Source organism: Cebidichthys violaceus, unplaced genomic scaffold (genome assembly GCF_023349555.1).
Source record: "Cebidichthys violaceus isolate CVI_PGR_0920_01 unplaced genomic scaffold, fCebVio1.0.p SCAF_3, whole genome shotgun sequence".
In the NCBI taxonomy this organism is placed as follows: Eukaryota; Metazoa; Chordata; class Actinopteri; order Perciformes; family Stichaeidae; genus Cebidichthys; species Cebidichthys violaceus.
The window spans coordinates 7019246-7043748 of NW_027176483.1; the positions used below are offsets into that span (position 1 = coordinate 7019246).

Genomic DNA, 24503 nt, shown 5'->3' on the forward strand with positions numbered 1-24503 from the left:
GTAGCACTTAAGTGACAAGTGACAGATGGTGGTTTTTGTTTAATACTGAAAAAGTCAGCAGTGAGTTGAAGCACAAGACACAACGTGTTTACTTAAAAGAGCAGTGTGTAGCATTTCGGGGGATCTATTTGCAGTAATGGAATATAATATTCATAACTATTTCATTGGGGTATAACCACCGGAAACTAAGAATTGTTCTGTTTCCTTTAGCTTAGAATGAGCCCTTCATATCTAGATTGGGAGCGGGTCATTTTCACTGTTGAGTTCACCATGTTGCATCGCCATGTTTCTAGCAAGAGCATCTTTCTTTCGCTTGTGAAAGTACAGGAACATGAGCCAGAGAGAAAACTGTGAACTGCCGATGATCTTAAAGTCGTGTTATTATTGTATGGATGGCCCCTGAGCAAGGCGAATGGCTTAAGCAAGGTGTTGCACTTGGCAGATCACGTTACCGCAGTGGCGACCACGCCGCTAGATGCCACGCAATTCACACTGTTCCTTTAACATCACACAAAAACCACAACTAGCCTTAAACAAAATGATTTTGTTGCCAAATCCAAATCCACTCGGGACACAGGATGCAAATTCCGGTCTTTGTAGCACCTCCTTTACCTCCCCAAAAATCGCCAAATCATAATTTGTTATCCTATAACAAATGTGTGACATAGAAAGGTCATTTATCTAATTTGGTAATATGTATGTGTAAGATATATGATCATGAACACAGGAAACACCAGCGTTTGAGATTTTGTTGATAACATCTTGTTCCCTCTCCTGACAGTTTTTTCTCCTTCACAAAATGGTGGCATACTTTGCATTCTGTTGCTGAAAGCCCCAAAAACTCTCACAGCAGAGAAAGTTTAAGACAACACAACTTTGAAAGGGCTTCTCCATTCTTAGCCTATCCTAAACAGTCCCCTCTGCAGCACAGCTGAGGAAACAATTTGCTGAGACCTTTGCCTTTCACATTCTGCTCTCCGCGACATGATCCAAAGACACCGCAGAACAGCGGGCTCATCTTGCTACCATCTGAAGAAGCAGAGAAAACATGACGGAGAGTGTGATGGAGGCTGCGGTTAACCTCACTCAACCATTACACTGTCCAAATCCTCATTTGTTATACTCTTAATTGGCCAATCAGTAATGGTGGCAGTACAATTAATCAAACAATGAAAAGAAAGATTAATCCTGGTTTTAACATCATGTTCAACAGAGGTTCACAACCCGTATTAGTCCGACAAAATGGGTCTATAGCCTGAAGCTAGTGTGACTCCTCATCTGTAATTGCTGTAATTGCACTTTCCGTAGACCATGTAAAAGCAGAAACAAATAATGTCTGCTGCAACTCTGGATAAATGATGACCATCAGCCAAGATTGTTTTCACAAACCTGGCTCGAAAATGCCCAATTGGAAAGGATAATCTAGTATAATGGGAAGTAGTTCAATTAATTAGGGAGGTAGACTAGAAGAGAGGAATCATAAAACTGAGCCATAAACAGTTACAACAGCACAGTTGATAAGGCTGTACTGTGCAAGACTTGTAAATACAAAATGGCCACCTTGGAGTTAAAAACTGTGAAATATTTTTTTTTTCCATCTAAAAAATCTACATGTTTATTATCTGCATGTGTGCATTAATCTAATGGAAAACAGACCCCAAACAGAATTAGTTCTCCCCATATAACCTGATTAGTACAGCTGCTCCAGCCTGAAGCAAATGGATCTGTGCAGACAACCAGCGGGGATAAAGAGAAGGGGGGAATGGGGTGTGGACAGAGGGGTCTCAGATCTGGCCGTCACTGCCACTGCCACTGTCACACTGTAGAACACTGGAGGAATAAAGTGGAGACAGATCTCGCCCAACCTGCACCCACATCCAAAACATTTGCTGTCAGTGATTACAACATTACAGAACTAATCACAGCAACAATAATGAGCTGTCAGCAGTTGGAAGCCAATGGCTAAGTGACTCCTGTCAGGTCGAAGGGTGATTGTTTTAGTAGGACAGTGCATTTTCCTTGTGTCACATTTCATTTCAATCTTTTTTACACTGTTATACCAACTGGTGGATTAACACTGATGGGCTCTGACGAGACAGCACTGCTGATGAGACGGGTTCACTTAAAGGAATAGTTCAGAATTTTGGGAAACAAAATTTATTTTTTGCTTTTTTCCAGAGAATTTAATTAGAACCACTTTGGTATATGTCCATTGAATATGAAGCTACAACCAGGACACGTTAGCTTAGCTTAGAATGAAGACTGGAAATGTGTTTTTTTTTTGTATGGATTAAACAAATTAGATTTAACGTTATTTAATGAGTTAAAGAGATGCTGCAGACAAACAGAGCCAGGATAGCAGAGTCACATGTTAACAGCCTTTATGCTAAGCTAAGCTAACTATTTTTAACGGTCAAACATAAGAGTTCTACTGATCTTTAGATCAATATCTTGGTAAGGAAACAGATAACTGTATTGTCTAACTATTTCTTTGACAATTATTCCCCCACCATTCAAACATTTTTGCAGTGGGAAAGTGTTCGGCTCTGACTCTCACCTTGTCCTCGTCCTTGGCTGGATTCGATCCCTCTGCTGAGCTGGCAGTGCCACGCTAAACTGTGCAAAACCAGGGGACCTGTGTTGGCAGAATGGACCTCGCCTCGGGCAATAACGCTCTCAACTGTGGCCCATTGGGTTACGGTTCGATAGTGCTCCCAGACTCTCGGGTCAAAACTCCAGTCACATGCACTTCACAACGCACTAATGGGTATGGCTCTGTCTGTTCCTGGGCCTCAGAAACAAGTCAAGGGCAAGTCAGCCAGAAACACAGCCGTGACATCGGGGCTGAGCTGCAAGGCGGCACTTTTTTATGGCCGTCATCTGGTAAGGCTGCCTTTCTGGCAAACCGCACAGAATCACACACACTCATGCACTACCCCTCATGTTTCCTCTGTCTGCCTCTTTTTCCTCTCTCAAACACACAACCACACATCTACAGGGACATTTTGCACACACGCATGCACCTGTGTCAGACGGCCTGTTTTCCACTGGGGTCTAATTGATTGGAAAATGAAGACAGACGCCTGTACGAGGCAAGCCCTGCTGAAGAGACACAAAGTCTATTACAGTGGTCCTGCTCCCGACCCAAACACATCACCCAGACAACCAGTCTGTCTTCATTGTTAGTCACCAATCACACTCCTGACTGGATGACTGACAGAGACGAGTATCCACATGACAGAGCGGCGGGGGCGGTAGATCACCGCTGGTTTGGGAGACAGCAATACCCCTTTCCTGAGCAGCGATACACCACTTTCAATAGGGGAAGGAAATGGGTTGGAAATAGGCAATGTAATGCTTTCAGCCCCAGCCTCTCCGAGCAACGACAACAGACATAACACTGAGCCATTAACGGCGTCACTGTGTGAGTGTTTGGCTAGCCAGACAGACCGTCCGCTGCTAGCTAGAAATTGAGGCTGGCCTGATTATTGACATTTTGATGGTTTTCAGGCTGGGAAAAAGTAAAACTAACTCTGACGCTTTAAAAGCTTCAGCTGAACTTTGAATTACGGATGTACAATGGTTATTGGAATGGTGCATCCAAATGTTTCTGACTTAATGTGAAACCAGGGATTAATACTGACTTAAAGTTGGCAAAATCAGCTGTGGTTGCCGTAACTGAAAATATAGTTGCCATTTTTAGCCAAGTTATATTTTTAGTAATAGATACTCTGCAGTTATACGTCAGCTTATTCATGAAAATGTGAAATAACGGAATAAAATCTTTACTACAGAAACTAGACAAAATTATTGTATAGCCTCAAGTTCTGGTATACAAAATATCAGTAGTGCATGCTCTTCAAAGAACCTTCAAAAATGAATCCAACAAGTCACTGGTTGCTTTTTCATCCATTTTCTCCCTTTCAAAATTAGTTTTTTCTGGACCTTTGTGCTTATTCCTTCCACAGATCGATTGGCCCTTCAGCATTGAAGTCATCTCTACTTTCAGAGATAAATCCTCCAATCTGTCCTCACACATACAGCTGAAGAGACTGGGGTACTGTCCCTATTTTCTGTGTTAAAAAATGGTTGCCCTGGTTGCCCTCAATACAAACAAATTAACAGAGTGCAGTTAATAGATCTGTGCACTCTAGCAAGTTATCATTTTTAACGATGCTCCTTCTTTCTATTCAGTAATAAACTAAACCTGAACTTGCTATATTGTCCTCTGGCTCCCTGGAGGATGGCTGGAGCAGTATTAATCTTATGTAGGTACAGGTACACAAGGGAGTATGTTTCCTTTTCATCCGGGCCTGTCCTCTCACCAGAGCGAGGAATGAGAAAGGAAAAGGCAAAACTGTGAAGAGGAAGAGCCTGTAGAAAAGAGAGGGGTCGGCCGTTCACTGGAATTCAACAGTGCATGAAAGGCAGGGAGAAAAACGAATACATCTGGCGTGGAAATAGGAGAGGTGGTTTGTCGGGCATGACAGAGTTTGGAGAAGAGAAGAAAGGAGAGGGGAAGGGAGAAGACGGAGAGTAAAATGGGGGCTAATCACGAAAGGGACAGAGCTGGGAGGCAAGAGGAGACAGAGGATGACTAAAATAGGGACAGTGAAGTGAGAGAGGGAGAGGCTCAGAGAGACACAGAGAGATGGACCAGTGGAAGGTAGAAAAGAGGAAAGTGTGCCGCTCTAATCACACGAGCACATTGTGGAACTATAGATTAGGGGGAGGTGATTTTAGCTCGAGGAGTAATGTCTCCACCCGGAGCCGGAGCTTTGAACGCACATAGGACGAGATGTAAAAAAAAAAAAAAAAACTAACGCACCTCCCCAGAGTGGGGAGCACTGTGTTGTCATGGAAACTGCTCTGACGTCAAAGCAGGCATTATGTGATTACTCATAGAGTCTGTTGAGGAGCGGGCCAATAAAACAGGGACCATTACTCACACACAGGGAGATGGCCAGAGCTCAGGTTACACACATGCTTGCATATATACACACACACACACACACACACACACACACACACACACACACACACACACACACACACATGTATACACTAGACACACAAATAAAAGCATATAGAAACACACTTGTGTACACACACAAAGTACCAACTCATTCTAGCAGCTCCACCTTTAATGAAAAGCAGACCGATGATAAAGTGCATGAACATTTTTACAATCCAGACACAGTGAATTGGTCACACTTTTACAAGGGCTCCTGATTTGGAATGCAAAACGTGCAAATTCACCGTTTGCTTGATACCGTTGGTGCTGAGGAATGAAGCCAAAACTTGAACACTCATCCCTCAGTGCTAAAACCTTGACACGAGTGTCCTCTCGATGACTGCAGACCACAAGTCTGACTCTCCGTCTCGACAACGAGGAGTGCAAACACAACCTCATCGGCACAACCAAGATATCGCTGGCAGAATCTGCGTGTTCTGCATTCCACACACTCTGACCCATGTCTGACAAAGTATATCAAGCATGCACGCTGACATGTACACTATTGTGCGTCACAACACACACACACACACACGCACACACACACACGCTCACTTCCTCTCGCCATCTCCCACACATTCTCCACTGGGAGTTAAAACACTGTTAGGGCTGATAAGGATCCAGGCAAACAGTGTGGATAAACAGTCACTCTGGTAATTAAGAACCACGGGCCTATCAGAGAAGAGTATGCCGAGACAAACATGGGATCCAGACTCCATTACTGGGGCCGTACGCATTCCCACCAGAAAGACCATTAGGTGGGAATAGACAGACGGGGAGGGTCACCAGAACTCAAAAAGCCAGACTGGCTCCAGTAGGTTCAGCTGTGATCACATTAACTGTGTTTTCACCCTAAATGTGTGTGTCTCTGGTGTCGAGACAAATAATGTTCTCTGATGCACAGTGCACCAAACAGCTGCACATGCATGATATCTTGATAAACAGCTACGTAAAGATTTGTTCGGACATGAAATACGTAGTGCTGGAGAAAAGCAATGAGTTGAAAAGTGAATTCAAACGCTAAAATAAAAACAATGAGCTCTAATTATGAGCAAATGTCTTGCCAGGACATCAATACTATTCTAACTTTAAGTGTCATTTTACAGTAAAAACACATCAAATACTGCAAACTGATGCCTCTCTTTGTAATGACACTCTTCATTTTAATTTTTTTCTTGAAAGAGGGAAACAGATTAGCACTGATCAAAAGACACACTGCAACTGCAGCTCCAGTCAGAAGTATCTGTCTCTCTCTGTTTGTATGTGAAGTTATACGAGTGAGCTTCATCCAGCGTCAGTCTATCTTCCTCTGCAGTATCTGTATTTTCAACTGTCCTTAATGTGCATGACGCAAGTTCAGTTATTGCATTTGGCACAAGTGCTCCGTGTCACTTCTCTGCCACAAATGTGACTGAGCTCTGGCCAAAACCTGATATACTATACTCTGCATCATCACTAATTTGGTTACAATGATACCATATCTGAGTTGATCTAATTACAAGCCCAGTAGCTCTCCCTCCCTCCGTCTGTCCCTGCAAAGTGTGTGAACGGGTCTTACTTGTGCAACCATTAACAGGCACACATGTACACATCCATGCATCATGGTGCATGGATGTGTGTGTGTGCACCACATGCGTGTGTGTGTGTGTGTGTGTATGTGCTGGAACAAGCTGCAGTCCACCTGGCAGGCCAGTGAACTTAATGAGTCTCGTATTCATGCAGCATGCACAGCCACATCCGCTGCCTGAGGCTCTGACCAGGTGCTCTGACACAACCCACATTCAAACAACGTGAGCAGGATCCTCCCAGAGGGTTGTACCTCCCGTAATATCACCGTGACCAACAGCATACCACCCAGAAGGAGCAGTTTTCTTTAGACCTTCGCTCTAATAGCATGAACTCACCATAACTAACTTTTTAAAATGTTGGAGGCTCTACAAAAAATTATTGGAAAAAGGGTGATTGAGTTACCTTTCCAAATGTAATTTATTACTGACTAACTTCTGAGAAGAATAACCACATTGCATACGATCGTATTGCTTTCAACTGCATTTATAATTGTAGCATATTAAGTTAAATGGGCAATCCATTCCAATTTCATGGGAGTAAAATTATTTAAGGTACTCAAACTGCTACTACCAAGCTAACCGTATTCATGTGAAGTTATGCCAAATGTTGTATGTCTATAATATTTTAATCGGTGCCTTTATGTTTCTGGACACTCAATTCAATGTTATAATAACCAGATTTCCAATTCAACAATAATACGTAGAAAATGTTGCATTAAAAAGTGTAACAAATTATTACATTATGATTAACCAATGTAGGAGGAACCAAACATCTGCTCAGTTCGATGCTGTAATATCACCATGTAACTCACTGCTCCACAAGAAGTCAAGTCAATTTTATTTACAAACAAAACTGAGCTGAGAGACAAAAACCTTCCTTTCACCAGATGCCAGTGCAGTAACAAATATGTCACATAAAATATATAAAAAAATATGTCATGTTCAGTAGATGAGAAACTCAATTATGAGCCATAAATACAGTGCAAAGATCATCATGTTTTATCCATTACACATTTAATAGGAATGTCTCTATGGCTCTGGTATAAAAACAGTGAGGGAAGTTCAAATATATGGGGGCAGAACAGTTGGCCCAGTAGGAAGTATCCTGGCCTGGGTCCATACATGGTCCAGTCAACTCAGACCTAGCAACACAAATATACTAATGAATCACAGCTGTAGCATCCAAAGACAAAGACTCCTCCTTACCTAACTTCCCAAAAAATCTTTACAAAATACTCCCTCACTCTCCTTTCTTCAATCACTCCTCTTCTCTCACTAAAGTCAAGTAGACCAGCACTCTAGAGAGCCATTTCAGCAGCCATTACAGTAGGGTGGACTTTTTGCTGCAATAATAACTGTGTTGCTACTGATGAGGCCTCTCAGAGTTCACTTTCTCCCACACCCTTTACTCATGAACAAATGTCAAACTCTTCAGGGCTTTTGATTCAAGGAGTGACCCTGGAGGAGATGAGTGTTAGAATGTTGTGAGGCTCCAAATGTGAGAGTGAGAGTTTATTTGCAGGTCGCCGGGTAGCTGTCTGCTCCGACCTGCAGCCAGGCCCTGCGGATATGAACGACTTGGCCAGAGAAATGCTACAGTACCGGGGACGCGGTGAAGGGCACAGGACTTTGAAGGGTGCGTGTGTGACTGTGTCCAACATGCATCATCTCCCCTAATGTTTTCTCTCAAATGTGACCCCTGGTTCCAGTTCCTTTCCAGCAGCTGACCACCATATGTAAAAGGCCTGCACCGGTCCACTGAATCCCTGTCTAATGGGCTGCACAGATGCCACTTTCCTGGAACAATTACTCCTGTGTGTGTGTGTGTGTGTGTGTGTGTGTGTGTGTGTGTGTGTGTGTGTGTGTGTGTGTGTGTCCCTGTCTTTCTCCGTGCAAACAGACTCGAAGGTTCCACACATTTCCCTCAATATGTTTCACCACTGTCTGGAAACAATGAACGGTGCTGGGTGAGAAGTGGGGAGGGGAGAAAAAGTGGAAGAATTGTGGAAAATGGCACGGTGGGAGAAAGTGAAAGACATAAGGGGGAAAGTTATGCTGCTGTTTGGACAAGCGTTGTTGAGGGTAAGTAAAAAGGGAAGTACGTAAACTAACAGCAGGTCAGTCGTGAGGGGAGGAGAGAGCAGGACGAGAAGGAGAGAGCGAGGGCCGATTATTGACTTAATGGCAGAATCGAGGCTGTCGAGGGCTTTAGAGACACTGTTTGTGTAGTTTGGACTGGGCCTGGTAGAGCGTGCGGCGTGATGATGGAAATCTTACACTCACTCAAAACAAGCCCGCTGACCTTTTCATCTACCGGTCCCTGAATCAGTCTTAACATTCTGCCAACGTGGAAATGAATGAATGCTTATTACATCTGTGGCAACATCACAGGCTCCGGCCCCCTTTTACGCAGGTGTGTGTGTGTTTCATGAATGTGTGTTTCATGAATGTTTTTACTTCCTTCGACATCCAAGCGCATTCCTGCCGTCAAGCAATAATATCGGCACATGTGAAATGGAGCAGGGCTAATCTTTATAAGCATGAAATGTTGTCGGGTCTGCTCTAAGCTCACTGTGCCTCAGCAACAGAGTATACAACGGCGAGGAACAGGGCGTGACGAGAAACGTAAAGACCTCAGTCACAGTAAATTGGGTTGCTTCTTGAAGGTGACCAATCTTCATTACCACTGACATTTCAGAAATAATGAGCTCATCATAGACAGCGTGAGCATCCTCTCACTGGAGGAGCCACCATTTTGTTTTCTGGACTTTGTCTGAATTCTGAACACATAGAAAAAGGGCCTGACTCGACCTCTGCCTGAAACGATAGAGCCTTTGACTTGTCCCTGGGGAATAAATAACAAATGAAGAGGACACGGCTGCCAAAGGAGCTAGAATGAAAACGAAACAATGTCAACATATAAATAGCACACAGCCAAGCGTATGGTTGAGAGCAATAGACTTTGACGTTTCCCTTTTCCATAGATCCGGGATATTCATCAGAGTTTTCTTAGAAATTAGCATGGGACTGCCAGCTGCGGCTTGGCAGAAAGTGCAAAAAAAAAATTAATTTTTTGCAATGGATAAATGCTCTGACCCCATTATGGACAGAGAGACTTACATGCAACTAAGATGAAATCCCAAAATATCTAGCAAAAGTGCTCCAAATGATTGTAAAGAAAGATTTGAGGGAAAATGCCCCGAAATGAGTTGTGTGTATAGAGAATACGTCAAACCTGTGATGTTCATATACAAATCATGAACTCTCAGATGGCAGGCTGGACCGTTCAGCCCACTACCGTATCCAACAAAGACAAAATTATTGCAAGCATTGTGAACATACTTTATCCACAATTTGATTTAATCAACAGAAATTTGTCAAATGCCAGAGAGTTTTTTCTCCTCATTACCACAAATTATATAAAAGATCGGTTACACCACAAATTGTGACGTGAGTATCAGGTTTAGGAGGTGAAATTAGATTAGATGAAACACTATCATCTCCCACAGGGGACTGAGTTCTGATTCACATGTTGGCACATGAAAAATAATAATAAATAACAATAAAGTAGAACTTTTTCTAAATCCTGCAATATCATATTTTTTGCCCACTTGGGGCAACAAGCTGTAAATACAGTAATTACATATTATCACCATTTAAATTGATATGTTGAACATGTTTGTGAATGTTGCGTACATATTTTACACTTTCTTTTTGGTCTCTACCAAATCCGGAGGTGAATAATTGGTTCTTTAAATGCTAAATGCTTCAATGTTTACAACTCAGGTGTAAATGTTAGGTGCTCAATAAAAAGACTGCTCTCTGGCTGCAGAGCAGCGGCTGGGGGTCCGGCGTTGAACTCAGCTGTGTGATCGCTTGTATCCCCTACTGGCCGGGGCTGGTTAAGAGTAGTGAGCGAGGAGACAGCCGGCATCAATGCCAGTATAAAACGAGCAACAACAGGTCTTTTGAGAAAGTATGAGCTACCGCAATAACGAGAGGTCCTTGAGCATGCAGCCATAACTGGCTACCCAAAATATTATGCCATTTGCTCGAGCAGAAACGCACACATGAGAGCGATTGCATGATTCTCCTGGCGAAGATAATAAAGGGTGCAAAATAGCAGAGAGATAAAGAGAGCCTATTGCACTGTCACACGTCAAACTAAGTGACAGACCAGAAAGAAAAGTATTATGTAACGTCTGAAAGAGCCAGAGCGATGGCAGAGAGGAGGAGGAGGAGATTGCCCCTGGCTGACAGGTAGTAGGAGCCACTGGAGAACTAAACTAGCAGTTCTCTCTGGCCCGTCATCACCTTGTCTTCCCTTCATCTACCATTCATAACAGGAGCAATGTAGCTGGAAGGCATTACGCTGCTTCAGGTTCCTTAGAACCCCTCTGAGACCCGTTTTGTGAAAACCCACCTGATACGACCTAAATGACCCACTAACGTCCTCTCTTTTGTTATGCTGTACCTCTTTTGCAAAAGCACACGCTGACGGCCACGCCAGTTATCGCCTGAGCACAACCACAAACCCAAATGAGACCCAGTTTAAGTTCCCGGGCCTTTGATTCTTATTCTGTGGCCATTTTAATGGGACATAAAGGCAGAGTAGAAAGTGTGCACACAGTGGAGGTGCACATGCGTGCGCGTTTGCGTGTGTGAGGGCGTGTGTGTGTGTGTGTGTGTGTGCTTGTGTGTGAGTGTGCGCAGGCTCATCTGTGCAACATCTGCTCAACCAGCCCAAGGCTCCTCGCCTCTTGAGAAGTGGGTCACGTTTCCCGATGACGTCAAAAGTCCTTCTGCCTCTCCAGTTTGTGGAGCTTTGCCAAAACCACCGCATGCCATTCCTCGTCCTGACAATGGAAACGCTCTCTCCAAAAGCCTTGATGAATCACCTGCCAAACCTCAAACAATTCTCAAATCTTAACACTGAAGTGGGTCTGACGATGACAGCGAGACACAAGGTGAAGGGTTGATTATTAACAGAGGAAAAAAAAAACATGATAAAAAAATGTCAACACACTACTCTACTCTACTAAAAGATTGAACCTGCAATGCGGTTTCAGAGCCATCGCTGTGATCCAGGATCTGAGGCTGCTGAACTGAGCCTGAAGACCTGACACTAAACTCTTTCCACTGTCCATGGAGAGGACAGATCAGGGAAAAAGAAAAAAAAAAACAGAGAGAAGAGAAGAGGGGTCTGCTACAGTAGGTGTAGAGATTTCATTTAAGCTGTCCAGTCCCGGGAGGACACGACACAAGGTCAGCGAGAGTATGAATGGAACAGGAGCTAATGGAAAAAAGAGAGATGGTGTAGAGAGAAACCTGAGGTACATAAGCATTAAAATAAAGGCTCAGTACGCATATTCTGTCCCTTTCTTCATAACACAGAGAGGCCTTTCAGAGACATACAGCATGTGGCTATGAGTTATCTGGGTGGACGAAGGACTGTGGATCCATTTGAAGTTTTCTAAAAACAATGGCTTTACTCACGTCTTGTTTTCCGGGCGGAGATGTGACCTGAACCAGCTTCCATGGCTTGCACTCCACAAAGCAATTAGCGGGTGAGCTTGGCTATCTTTGGCAGGAATGATTGCTTGGAACCAACAGACCACTATCTCCACTACACAGCACTTGTCTGACCACACAGACACACAGACACACACACACACACACACACACACACACACACACACACACACACACAAGAGCCTGCTGTTCATGGCCATCGATTGTGGCCGAGTATAAACGGATGTCACCTACACAAGAACACGTCAGCTCTGACATCGTTTATTGTCACCAGGCAATGCAGAGCATAGCAGCAACAAATCAATGAGGCCTTGCCTAGCCAGTCTGCTGGACCCTGAGTGTGTGTGTGTGTGTGTGTGTGTGTGTGTGTTAGCAGGTGTTTACAGTGTACAGAAAAGAAAAACTGGAGGGGGGTCAGCACTTTATCATACTCCTCATGGACAAGAAGCCGAGGGCCAAAGCAGGGTTGAGGGGAAAACGAACTGAGGATGAGCCATAGCTCCTGCCTTCATGTCACCGATTCTCTAACAACCGAGTAGAGACTCACACTTTCAAACTGAATAATACAGTGTGTAGTTGAACTCTTGCAAGTGTGGTGGGAATATCTCAGGGCCCTCTGGATGTCTTGTCCTAACCAAATACCTAACACGTGGAAGTTAACTTGACACGACATTCACTTTAAAAATATGATTAAATATTCATTGAGGGGGGGGGGGACTTTTTCTAAACTTTTTCTAGTGCCGCATATTAATAAGTGATAATGTGCACAGACCTTTTTACAATTAATGGTGCTAACAAATACAGATAAATAGGAAAAGTTAGAAAAGCAGATTGCTATTTTTAATTAATAGAAATAACTCATTTTCTTGAGCTGACCATAAGCGGTTTCTGTTTGCAGAGTAGATTCAGAAATGTGACCAAAGTACAAAAATAACGTCACACTGTTTACCTCAGCATCATAACCAGCATTCCAACATTGGTATTTGTTCGTACACACTATGTCTCCATAAAAGTCTAAATCATATAGACACTGTATACCATCATCCAGCACAGCACTGCAGCTATACATTCTGCTTTTGATATCTGACTAATTGAAAGTGACTGCACGAAAACAGCCCTTAACCCAAACCCTAAGACTCTCGCTGCTGCAAGGGGCGAAATAACCCGACTGACAGACAGATGTACAGACAGATTTTTTTCTCTAACATATTTAGAGAGTAAAACATGGCATTGAGCAGGGAACAGCAGAAGCCTTGTTGGCTGCAGGGACAGACAGGCTCATGGCGAGCCAGTGAGGCAGCGGGCTGGACGGACGGACGGGGGGGCTCACCGGGCAGAGGGTACAATAACACATTTCCTCGCACCACACCATCGAGCTAGACAGACATGCAGCCTGCTGACAGAGGGAAATATATATATATATATGTTTTACTCCACTAATTGAGAGCTACTTTAGTTACTTTACAGATCAAGATTTTATACAAAACACAAGAAAAGTTTATAAAATATAATGCATTCTGTCAGATTAATCCAATTTACAGTCCATAATAAGTTGTAAAAAGAGCTTGATCTCTGTGAGATACAACATACTGTCATTGTTTTACGGTCCGATTGTGATTTGAGACTGAAAATAGAGTTGAGAAACGACGTGTAGGACTGGATTGCTTTACAAGTAGCCAGTTTACAAGCTAACTTTAAGCCAATATAAAGCTAAATCACTGTCAGACAATAGCCGATGGGTTCCACAAAGGCCTCTGCAAAGCTTTCTTAAACGTGATTGGTCAATACTACTTGGATTACAATCGGAAACCTGAACGTTTCCGATACCAAAATGTTGTCCAGCTGCCTACAGACTACTTTGCATATGCACAATCTGTTCATAGAGATTAAGCCATTAGTAACCCAACCAGGCAGTGGATTACTAAATACAATCATCCGTTACTGAAAACATCCTTCCTGTTCAAGCTCCTGAAATATATAATCAATTAATAGCTGACCATGTTTGGATTTAGTGGATGGCCCCAGTCAGAGAGGTTCAAAATGTTTCTGCTGGTTAAATGAATGAGCAGCAGCAGCAGCAGCAGCAGCAGCAGCATCAGCAGCAGCAGCAGCAGTGACTGTGGCCTGCTCTGCTTCTAGTGGAGACAAAATGGCCAGACTGGACCTGAGGGACTTGCTGCACTTCCTCTCCGACACCAATCACAGGGCATGAGATCAATTTTTTTGGACACCGCTTCACGTGAACACTCTGAAACGGGGAATTAACAGTTGTTTCTTCCATTTGTTTTTCACACATCTACTGACTGCAGCTATTTACGTCTAGGACTACTCTCCCCCTTCTCTCTGCTGCTACCTTCCTCTCACAAACATGCACACATACACACTCACGCACACACTTCCCGGGGCGATGTGAGAGTGTCCATTCATTCGGCAGAGGCCAGCTGCACACCTGGTGACAGCCCAGGATGGTGGTGTTGGCTCAGGTCAGTGTGTGCGGGGAGAGGAGGAACGGGAAAGGAGGAGGGGGATGCTGGGTGAATGGGCCCACAGGCCTGTCCTTCAGGGTCTGCTCAACCTGCACATTCCAGTTCATTTAGCGCCGGGGCAAGCACAGGAATGTCCCCTGATGTAAAGGATCACTGTCTTAAAGGTGGGCTCCTCGTGTGATTGAAAAAGCCCTTCAGGAGGATAAATAGAGATGAAAGCAGAACATGCTGCGTTTAGTTCCCCAAAGGGATGTGCTGCCCTGCCGGATACCTTCTGGCACCCATCAACCTGCCCATCCTTTAAAGAGCAAAAAACACTGCTTCAACATCGCAAACACAAGCTTGTCGCATACAAAGAGCCGGGAATCAAACTTCTGTCCTTTTTCGTACCAAAATGAGTCGTACCAAAAAAAAACAACAACACTGGTCGTCACCAACTATCTAAAACTGTCAAGTACCGAGAGTCATGCTTGGATAAATGAATGGTTATTCTTTGATCAGATATGTCCTTTTGAGTATAATTTTTCCAATTTTATGCATTGTTTCAAACAACCTCGTCAAGAGGTTCCAGAAATGAATGAACGTTGAAGTTGAACAGCGAGCGAAGACCACTTGACAGACTACCTCCTCCAGTACAGCACAACAAACACAACCATCATGTGAAGCTGGAATGAGCAGTATTCCTGCTGCAGTATTCTGACTCTAAAGACGCAACTTTTTGTAAGCATTTCCTGCGGTCACTTTCTGTGTTGCTTTTTTGTCTAAATGTGTAGCTTCTGTGTAAGACTTGGATCTTTCAGTCGGTTTTCACAGTCTATTTCTACTGAATATTGTTGTACATTTTTAAAGCGTGTATTTGATAAAGCTGTGATTGTTATTGCTAGTGAGCGGTACAGTAGTTTAGTAGTATTAATAGTACTCATAACCGTTTGTAGTAGGCATATCACACTTGAAATTGACTTTCAAAAGCCACATGTCTGCATATACATGTAGTCTTGTTTATTCATGTATTTACTACCTGCTTGGGTTTTAACAACATCTAACATTTTAGAAGTTTGGCTTCTACATTTCTAAAGACAAAAAAAAACCAGTTATGTAAAATATGTATGTATACGTTTAAATCAAACTATCAACACATGTATCATTATGGTAGTGGTGCCGATACGGGCTATAGTGTCACATTTCTAACAATACCCAGCCCTATTCATGCATACACCTAATATATGTGCATATGCAAATATATCCATTTCTTCACAAACACACTCTCTCTCCTCTCTGTCTCTATCTTTGCCTCACAAACACACTCATGCACAAGCACACACACCCACGTACTGTACGGATACACACATTTGTGCCAGGAACATTCTGTTCACCTCCATCCCTGAAATAGTCTCATAACACAGAAAACTTGAGTGACATAGTTGCCTTAGTTTAGATCAGACAGCAGAAGAAAAAAAAGTACAGTGTGTAATCTACCCTTCAACACACACACACACATCAATACTTTGCTTTAGATTCTACTATTCTATTCAAATGTGAGGCAGTTACGAGGATCCTGAGGTGTTAATATCTGTGCTGTGTGTCAGGACTGGAGGCCTGTGCCTGTCTAGCAGTTCCAGCTGCATTGGGTTGTGTCTGTGGTTTGAGGCCCTCCGTGTTTCTACGAGCGGATTCAACCTCTCAGCCTGCAGCAGCTGGCAGCCATCAAGCTGCTGGCAACACACACACGCTTACATGCACACACATGCTCACACAGACGTCCTTCCATAATTTCCATGGTAATCAGTAGGGAGCCAGAGCGTGGTCGCGCCAGGGGTAGGGAAGAGAGGGAAGAGGGGCACTCAGCTTAGGCCAGGACTTCTGGTTTGGTTGGCTTATAGGGGATCAGAAACACAGGGCAAGAACCGGAATACGAGCTACTCTTATTGCTGTAAATTAAGGTAATGAAGGAACTGGACACAGATGGGTAAACTATGTAATGTAGAGTTTCAGGATAATTCTGCTTTCCTACAACTTGGGTCTTATTTTTTTGTTTTTTCCCATTGTTGCTCTTGGTTTTAACAATATTGTTCTCACATGATTAATGCATGAGATCTAGGAACACATCACTAAATGTTCAAATGGGGTTCCTTAGATGATCATACAGGTTTAGCTTTACAATTAAGGCTAGCTGTTTCTCCCTATTTCAAATCTTTATGCAAAGCTAAACGAATAAACCACTCACTGTTTCTTCGTATTTACTGTACAGATTTCATACATTAAACTTCTCATCTGACTCACAACAGGAAAGTTAATGACAATATTTCCCAAAATGTCGAACTATTCATTCAAACAGGCCCTTTTAGACTTTTTGGGAAGAGAGGCTAATGGTAAAATTATAGCACGAAGTGTTAGTTGTAAACATTTATCAGAGTTTAACGACAATTTCATGGTTCAGCTTTAAAGGTGCAGTGTGTAGGGTTTGGCGACATCTAGCGGTGTAGTTGCAGATTGCAACCAACTGAAACTCCTCTTGTGTGCCAAGCATGTAGCAGAACTACTGTGGTTCGAGGAAAAAGTTTGAAAATAAGAATGTCCCTCTAAAGCCAGTGTTTGGTTTGTCCGTTCTGGGCTACTGTAGAAACATGGCGGACACCCGTGAAGAGGATCTGCTCGCTATGTCGCTATGAAGCGCTCATTCTAATGTTTTGAAAACACAGTGATTATTATTTCATGTGATCATACACTAAAGAAAACATACTAATTAACACTGTATTACATTTATGCCAAATTCAGGTGCTCTCACTTTTGGTTTAAACCCTCTCTTCCACCATATTTGGGGGAGGGGGGGGGGTAAGCCTGGCTGTATTGCCTGGCTACTGAACAAAACCTTGAATGACCTACTTTCATTCCTACCCCAGTACCTCCACCCTTTGCCTCCTCACACACGCACAGCGCAGCGAATAGACTGAGACTGAATGGGGATTGAAAGTGTGAACTGGATCGCCCAATCACAAGACACACAGCCCCATGCTGATATCAGCTTCCTTTCCAAACGAAGGGGGAGGCTCTCAATGAGACTGTTTCTAACCCAGAGGCCAGTCCAGTCAAAAAAAAAAAAAGAAAAACATCACATCCCACGAGGCTATGTGTTTAGAATACAAACAAGCTGTTTGGGATGAGAGTGTGCAGTGGCCCAGTGGTAAATCTCTGCCCTACAGGCTATCAACAACCTCCTCCATCCAAAATACAATTCAATTATGGACGGTGCAGCAAAAATAGAGTAACAGGAAACATTTACAACAGCAACAGTAATTGTGTTTGGATCCAATTCCACAGGAAGTCATTACCATAGATTTCAAGAATATCTTTATCATCCAAGTTAAGAAAGAATTTCCTCCTCTGGTGGGATAATATTTGTGTTGGTGTCAGTGAGAGGACAGAGAGTCGAGGGCTGTGGAGAGGGATGGAGTTACTGACAGAAAAGGGAGTGGCTTCGAAACGCCTCCTAAAGAGAATCAGCAAAAAAGCAGAAGTGTCTTGCTCATGTCTACTCCCCTTCCTGGCTAATCAGCTCTGCAGCTCAGGTAGGTTTCATTAAAAACGTTCAATGTGTGTTGGTAACATGGCTGACTGCTTTCCTCTGCATGAGAGGAGAGGAATTTCTATGACAGTGCTGATGTCTGCAGCAGGAGAGCCTTGGACTCAAATTTCCTGACACACTGTGAAAAGCGATCCACACCTCTTCCTCCAGTTCAATATCGCCAGCTGAAATACAGAAGACCGGCCTGTCATTTTGTATTAACCCAAGAAGAAGAACCATCCCACAGAGGCCCTCACTAACCACTATCAGATCAGCTGATAATTACTTTCTTTTATTACGCTCATGATGGGAAGGACGACCCCAGCGTTGTGAAATGCACCGACTAAGTGAGCTGATAGATGCTGGCAGCAAATTTGTAATCAAAAGGAGGGAAAATGGCTGTTTATTAAATCTACAGTTGTGCAGAGTGAAGCATAGTCTCGGAGCATGTTTTTGGCCGAGCGGCAGAGGGCAACATGGCCGCTTTAAGGCCTGTGAGGAAGAGGAGACAGAAGGATTCCTCTTTGCTCTATTTATTTTCTGAATAAACTGTTTTTACACAGTGACTATCAATCTGAAGGGCCTTTATATAAGACTCGAAGGTCTGCGGGAGTAGCTTCCTTAGAAGAAAAAAGTCAAGTATCAAATGTAATCCGTCCTCCAGTCTCGCACTATTCTTCACACACTTCAGACGGACAGCACTAATGCAAACATTGTCACGTCAACAAAGTGCAGATTTACTCCTTGTCACGGCACTCTTACAGCTTCTTTAAAACATCATAACTCTATTGAACACAGCAGAAACACAAACGTCATTCAGCCGCTTTAGATCATCTCATGTGAGAAGCGGTACTTGGGAAATTTTGGCCACAATACTGCCATGCAGTTAGCCTACATTTTGGCCTCCAGGCAGAGGCAGTTAGGCACGTTATGCTGCGCTGTTCCAGTCTCCATGTGGTGGTTGCATGGTGGCCCCCAAACGTGTGTCGACCCCCCTTAGGGAGGCCAGAGCCCCGTGTGAGCGAGGTGATGACTAGTGTGGGTCAGCATGGGCTTGTTTACACATTACAGACCACACAGACAAGACACGGTTAAGACAGCATATGTCCGCCATGTGTGTCTCAATTACAGGAAGGCCATGACTGCTCAACTGCTTAGCACCGCCACCAAAGATGAGCGCAAACGCTAGAACACTCAAGTTTCGTTCGGGAAAATCGAATGAATTCTTAAGTTGCACGTATTATCAAGAATGTCAGAGCACTGTCTTTATGCGCCACAACAGAGACATGTAATAGAGATCATCACTCAGCAGAGGGCTCCAGCCTGACCGAGGTGACGGAGCAGAGAAGAGTCAGAGATGCTGGAAATGTTTAGCATCTTTGCATGATATTGTCTACATTGTTTGTCTGGTGGTTCCATCCTGCTCAGCTTTCATTGGAAAAAAAAAATCTGAAGCACAAAAAGAAACGTGTCAATTGCCACAGTTGCATCAATAGTAGCTGTTTACGACTAATGTCTTGATTTTAGGGCTGTTTTTATTGTTCTCTGAGTAACTCCATCTTGAAGTCCTTAAAGTAAAGGAGTCTGAATCCAAGAGCAATGGCATTCATCCTCTTGTTTTTTACACATTTGGTGTCTTTGAAATAGTGCTGTGCTGCGAGGGAAAATAAGTGAATTTATTGCAGCTTGGTTGTCTTATGCCTATGTTCGCTCTTACCATAATAGAAACATTACTTTGTGAAGTGGAAAAATACGTTCTTTGTTTCTACACATATATCCAGTTTTCATCTTGTTTCACAGAGATTATAGAAAAAAGCTCTAACTTTAATATCTAATGCAACAACACCAACAAATATATACAAAGAAGTATACAAAATGTGATATTTTCTTTGTGTATGTAAATACATATTTGTAAGTTAGGAGCATTTGTTTCTTTCCATCACTTGCAACATTGACCTTTAAAACACAGCAGAGTGTAAAACAATCTGCTATCTGTGCACATGCTTGTTTACAGCCATACAGTAACTCTGCAATGCAAACTATACAGCCAGACACTTATTAAAACAACAAAGATGCATCCTCACTCCATCACTGCAGCAAACCAACGCCTGAATATCAAATGAATGATGATTGACACTTGAACAAGCTTCAGCTGAGACATCAAACCTAAATCAGAGTAAAGTGTTAACTGTAAAATATCGAAGAATCTTTTCATATCTTATTTGTGTACGCAGGAGTGTGTGAGCAACACCACAAAGAAAAACAAACAAGCACACTACAACGCTAACCAGCTCTGAGAGCTGAGGGCATCTTTCAAGTGGCCGGGCCGACAGTGCAGCCTCTCATCTCCAACCTAACCGCACTCACAGGTCACAACGAGAGCTTTGATCACTCCAAAAATCTGTTTCCAATTCACATGCTCAGCATGCTCATTGATTTTCCATAAGGAGGGCTGGAGAGCTGATATGAGTCAGCTCCTCTCCTTTTAACACAGGTATGCATGTGTATCAGTATCTCAGGAGGTTTAAAAGCCAGCTGCTACATTCCTGGAGTTTAAGGACTGCAATCCCCGATAAGTGATGAGAAGCAAGTGGTATTAAAGTCCAGGACAGAAAGATAATAATGCACTTGTCAGTGTTGTGGCAGTGGCTCAGAGATCATCTGGGGAGAATGTTTGACATAAATAATTAGGGATGAGATGAATCACTGGAATCGTGTCCTCAGCTTCCCTTTCTCATCAGCACTTGAAAGCTGTTACTAAAATAGCCTCCCTTCAGCTACAAAATACCAAATGTAAACTATACTGTATTTATCTACATGAATAAATTACCACCATGGTCTAATGGGTGCAACATTTTTAGAGAAAACAATTGGAAATGTGGCCTAATTGATCATTTTAGTAGGAGATAATGTATCATTTTCTTATGGAAAAAAACAACTAATGAAGCATTACTGTATATAACAATGTTTCTGAGAGGGTAACGAAGAAGAAAAAACATTGTAAAGTGTTATAGTTCCATGTTTGCCTTCAAATGGCTGCAAGTGGCTCCACAGAATATGAAAAGAGATCAGTCCAAAGAGGATCTGTGCAGATCAGAGAACAACAACTGAGCAGAGATCAAATCACAACTGTATAATACACACTGCAATGCAAAACAGAAGCATGACATGTAAACACATAATAATAGCTAACTATAATTATTATTATTATTATTATTATTATTATTATTATTACTATTACTATTTGTATGATTATTTGTATTCTTTATTATTGTTGTTGTTGTTGTTGTTGTTGTTGTTGTGTGTTACACTACACATGGTAGTGACATACATCATTTAAAAAAAACTCTGCAACCCTCAATATTATATGCATTAACAGCCATAATTAAAATAATAATAATAATGACAATTCGAATCAGTCATAAAAGGCCAACAGTCTTTTTTTTTTTAAATTGCCATTCCACTGCTCCCTCCTTTCGCCTCGCCTCAAACACAAAACTCATCATTGGAAAGAAAAAAAACAAGGCAGAAATAGAAAAGTTGAATGGGACAGAAACTTCTTACCTGGTCCCTCTGGATGCATGGCAGAGAGGTCCGGCGATGTGACTTACTGTTGGACTGACTGTGTGCCATGTCTGAGGCTATCACAGAACTGGACCTCCTGCGCCTTTTAAATACAGGGATCTCTTCCCTAGCTCCAGTCACGGGGGTGCAGCCCTCCTTGTGTCTCCCTTGGTTGGGAAGGAGCTTGTCAGCATACCTCGCCAGAAGGATGCCCAGCACTCCAACCAGGTACGCTACGTACGGTCTCCAAGTGGCCCGTACTTTGTGCAGCGAGAACAGTGAGATAGTCCTGACTAGGCTAATGAAAACGACCACAGATATGCCCTGATTCAGCCGCGCTACCATGAGTGCGCCGGTGGCCACGCAGAGGAGCACGACCACGGCTGCTGTCGTGAATGAAAACAGCTGCTCATCTGTCCCGTCCAGGAGAGACCACGCCGCTGCTTCGCCCAGGTGGCACAAGGTTAGGAGGGAGAGGGCGGTCTGGATTAGAACTCCGCAGCGGATTAAGTACACACCGACCCCAAAGAAGGCACAGACGAGGGTGAACAAAGAGGAAACAACACTCCAGCAAGTTTGCGACAGCTCCGCCGCGCAGCCTGAAACGAAGTGAAGGGGAGACGATGAATGCGAGGGTCTGTTGTCAGCGCTGCTGCTGGCTTCAGCTCTCCAGTCTGCACATTTGACCAACAGAGCGAGAAAAACAGAGAGCGACCCCACACACACCGCACTCCGGAGTCTCTGGGAACTCCGTATTTTTGTGAACATTAGCCTCACCCACGACTCGTAATCTCGGTCACTGCACAGTGGGATGACACATGTTTTCACATAACCATTGCGATCCGGTGCGCTGAAGCTTTTTTCATGAGCGCTCTGCGCACCGGCACTGTCAGATTCTGCAGGCATCGCCATCACTCATGGTAGATATGAAGTATGAGGAAGTCTATAATGCATCTATAGCAGTGTGGTCATGGGACAGGACAAGAGTTAGTGACAACCGTAATTTATTATAGTGAAAAAGTACAGCGAATACGCGCCGACGGGTCTCCATTTACGCATGGAGCTGTGCTGCCACTGAACGCATCCCCTTTGTTTTTCCAGGTGCGGGTTGAGAAACGGCATGAACGGAGCCCTGAATGACAGCAACTCAGAAGTTATTCAGATCTAGGGCACTGCTTCTCTGCACACACGCGTCCTGCGTTGCCCTCCTTCCTTTGTGGAGCGCCGTCTCTTTGACTTCTGCTGTCCTTTTCTTCGCTTTGTGGCTCCTCCGCGGCCCGGTCCGTGCAGCAGCAGCAGTCTTTACAAAACATCAATCCCGTTCCGTGAGCATTCAGCGATAAAACGCGCTCTCCCTGTCCATTGTTTAACCACTTCCCGGTCCCTTCGGAAAAAGTAGAGGCTCCCTTTTTTACTTTCGAGGATAAACGCTGCTGAGGAATTTAAGCAGTTTGACATAGAGTCCGTCAGGTTTTTGCTCGGCGTTTTGAGGTGCTAATCCGGACTGTTTGTCACCAGCTCTCCAACCAGCCGCGAGTTTCTGCTCATTCACACCCCCGAGTTCCGACTCCACGCAGGGAGCAAGATAGTGCAGCAGCAATGAAACCCCCCATATCTTTCCTCAGACAGACCAGCAGGCGTTGTCGTCATTAGATCTGATTTTGGTCTAGATTGGGCTTTTCTCTTTAACATTTTTGAATGTCTTATTTTTGTAAAAAAAAAAAAAAAATACATATGTACACACCCGTATATTCTTATGTTGTTGACATTTTTAATCAAACTGCAAAAAATCCTGTTTTTGTATCAAATGGAGTTGACCTATATTTTCCCAGTGAGTTCCACTCTGAATGGAATAAACATGGTGTATTTAGGCACAAACATTTAAGGCCATATTTTATCCCAATGGGGTGCTTTTTGATTTGTGATTTTGGTGGCCGAGCCAAACTGAGGGCTTTAAACTGTCTTGCCATGAACTGATCTTTAACTAGAGAGAAGAATATAGATGCCGATGAGAAATGGGACCTCTTTATGCAAACTGTTTTGCAGTGAAATTCTTGCGGGTGCCCTCCAGCTTGACTCCTGATGCCCCCACTCTACCGGGTCATTGAAATATTCATCCCACTTTAAGTGTCACCGACGATGTGTTGCGTCACAGTGGAAGGTCTCGATCAATGTTTCAGCATACAGATCTTCCGTAGGCAAAAAGTGCATCACAGTTCAGGAGGCACACATGTGTACCCTCATGTGCAATGCTCTCATGGGATCCCACCCTCTCACATATACAGTTTAGACATCCACAGCCAAGCATGCACATGTAATCTCGCTCACGTTTGCTGATGCAAACACAAAGAAGCTGACGCACATACTGTGTAGTCAGTCTGTTTCTCGACTTTCTTTAGCCCTGAAGCTTTTCAACATCTGGTCTTCTCACAGCATCTAAATGAGGTCGGAGCGTTCTAATAGACAATGCTCTATCATGCCACGCTCTTGCTTTTGCAGTCCCACGTCCTTCATTCATTTATAGAAATCCTGCTGCAACCTTCGAAACAGAGAAGGAGCTAATTAGGACTCATTTCTGTGATGCTGATGTTCTCTACCTGTGCTCATTCCCGGCTGAGACAGGTCAGCGGGACTCCTTCTATCTATCGGTGTAGACAGAGTCCCTGTGTATCCCTTGTCGGTTGTGATTAGCAGGAGGCACGGGAGGAGTAGAAGCGCTAACAGGGAGCGATAGGAGCAGGAGGAGGCCAGGTCCTGTCCGTCACCTCTCAGCACAT

The 24503-nt window shown here is 43.6% G+C and overlaps 1 protein-coding gene across 1 annotated transcript in view; it reads right to left on the bottom strand.

Moving 5' to 3' along the window:
• Positions 1-23353, bottom strand: part of LOC137881295 (cGMP-inhibited 3',5'-cyclic phosphodiesterase 3A-like) — a 69169-nt gene extending 45816 nt beyond the window's left edge. The window contains exon 1 of the mRNA XM_068723178.1: positions 21727-23353. Coding sequence (XP_068579279.1) covers positions 21727-22638 — 912 coding nt within the window. The 5' untranslated portion in view covers positions 22639-23353. The remainder of the gene's footprint in view (positions 1-21726) is intronic.
• Between the last annotated feature and the right edge of the window lie 1150 nt (positions 23354-24503).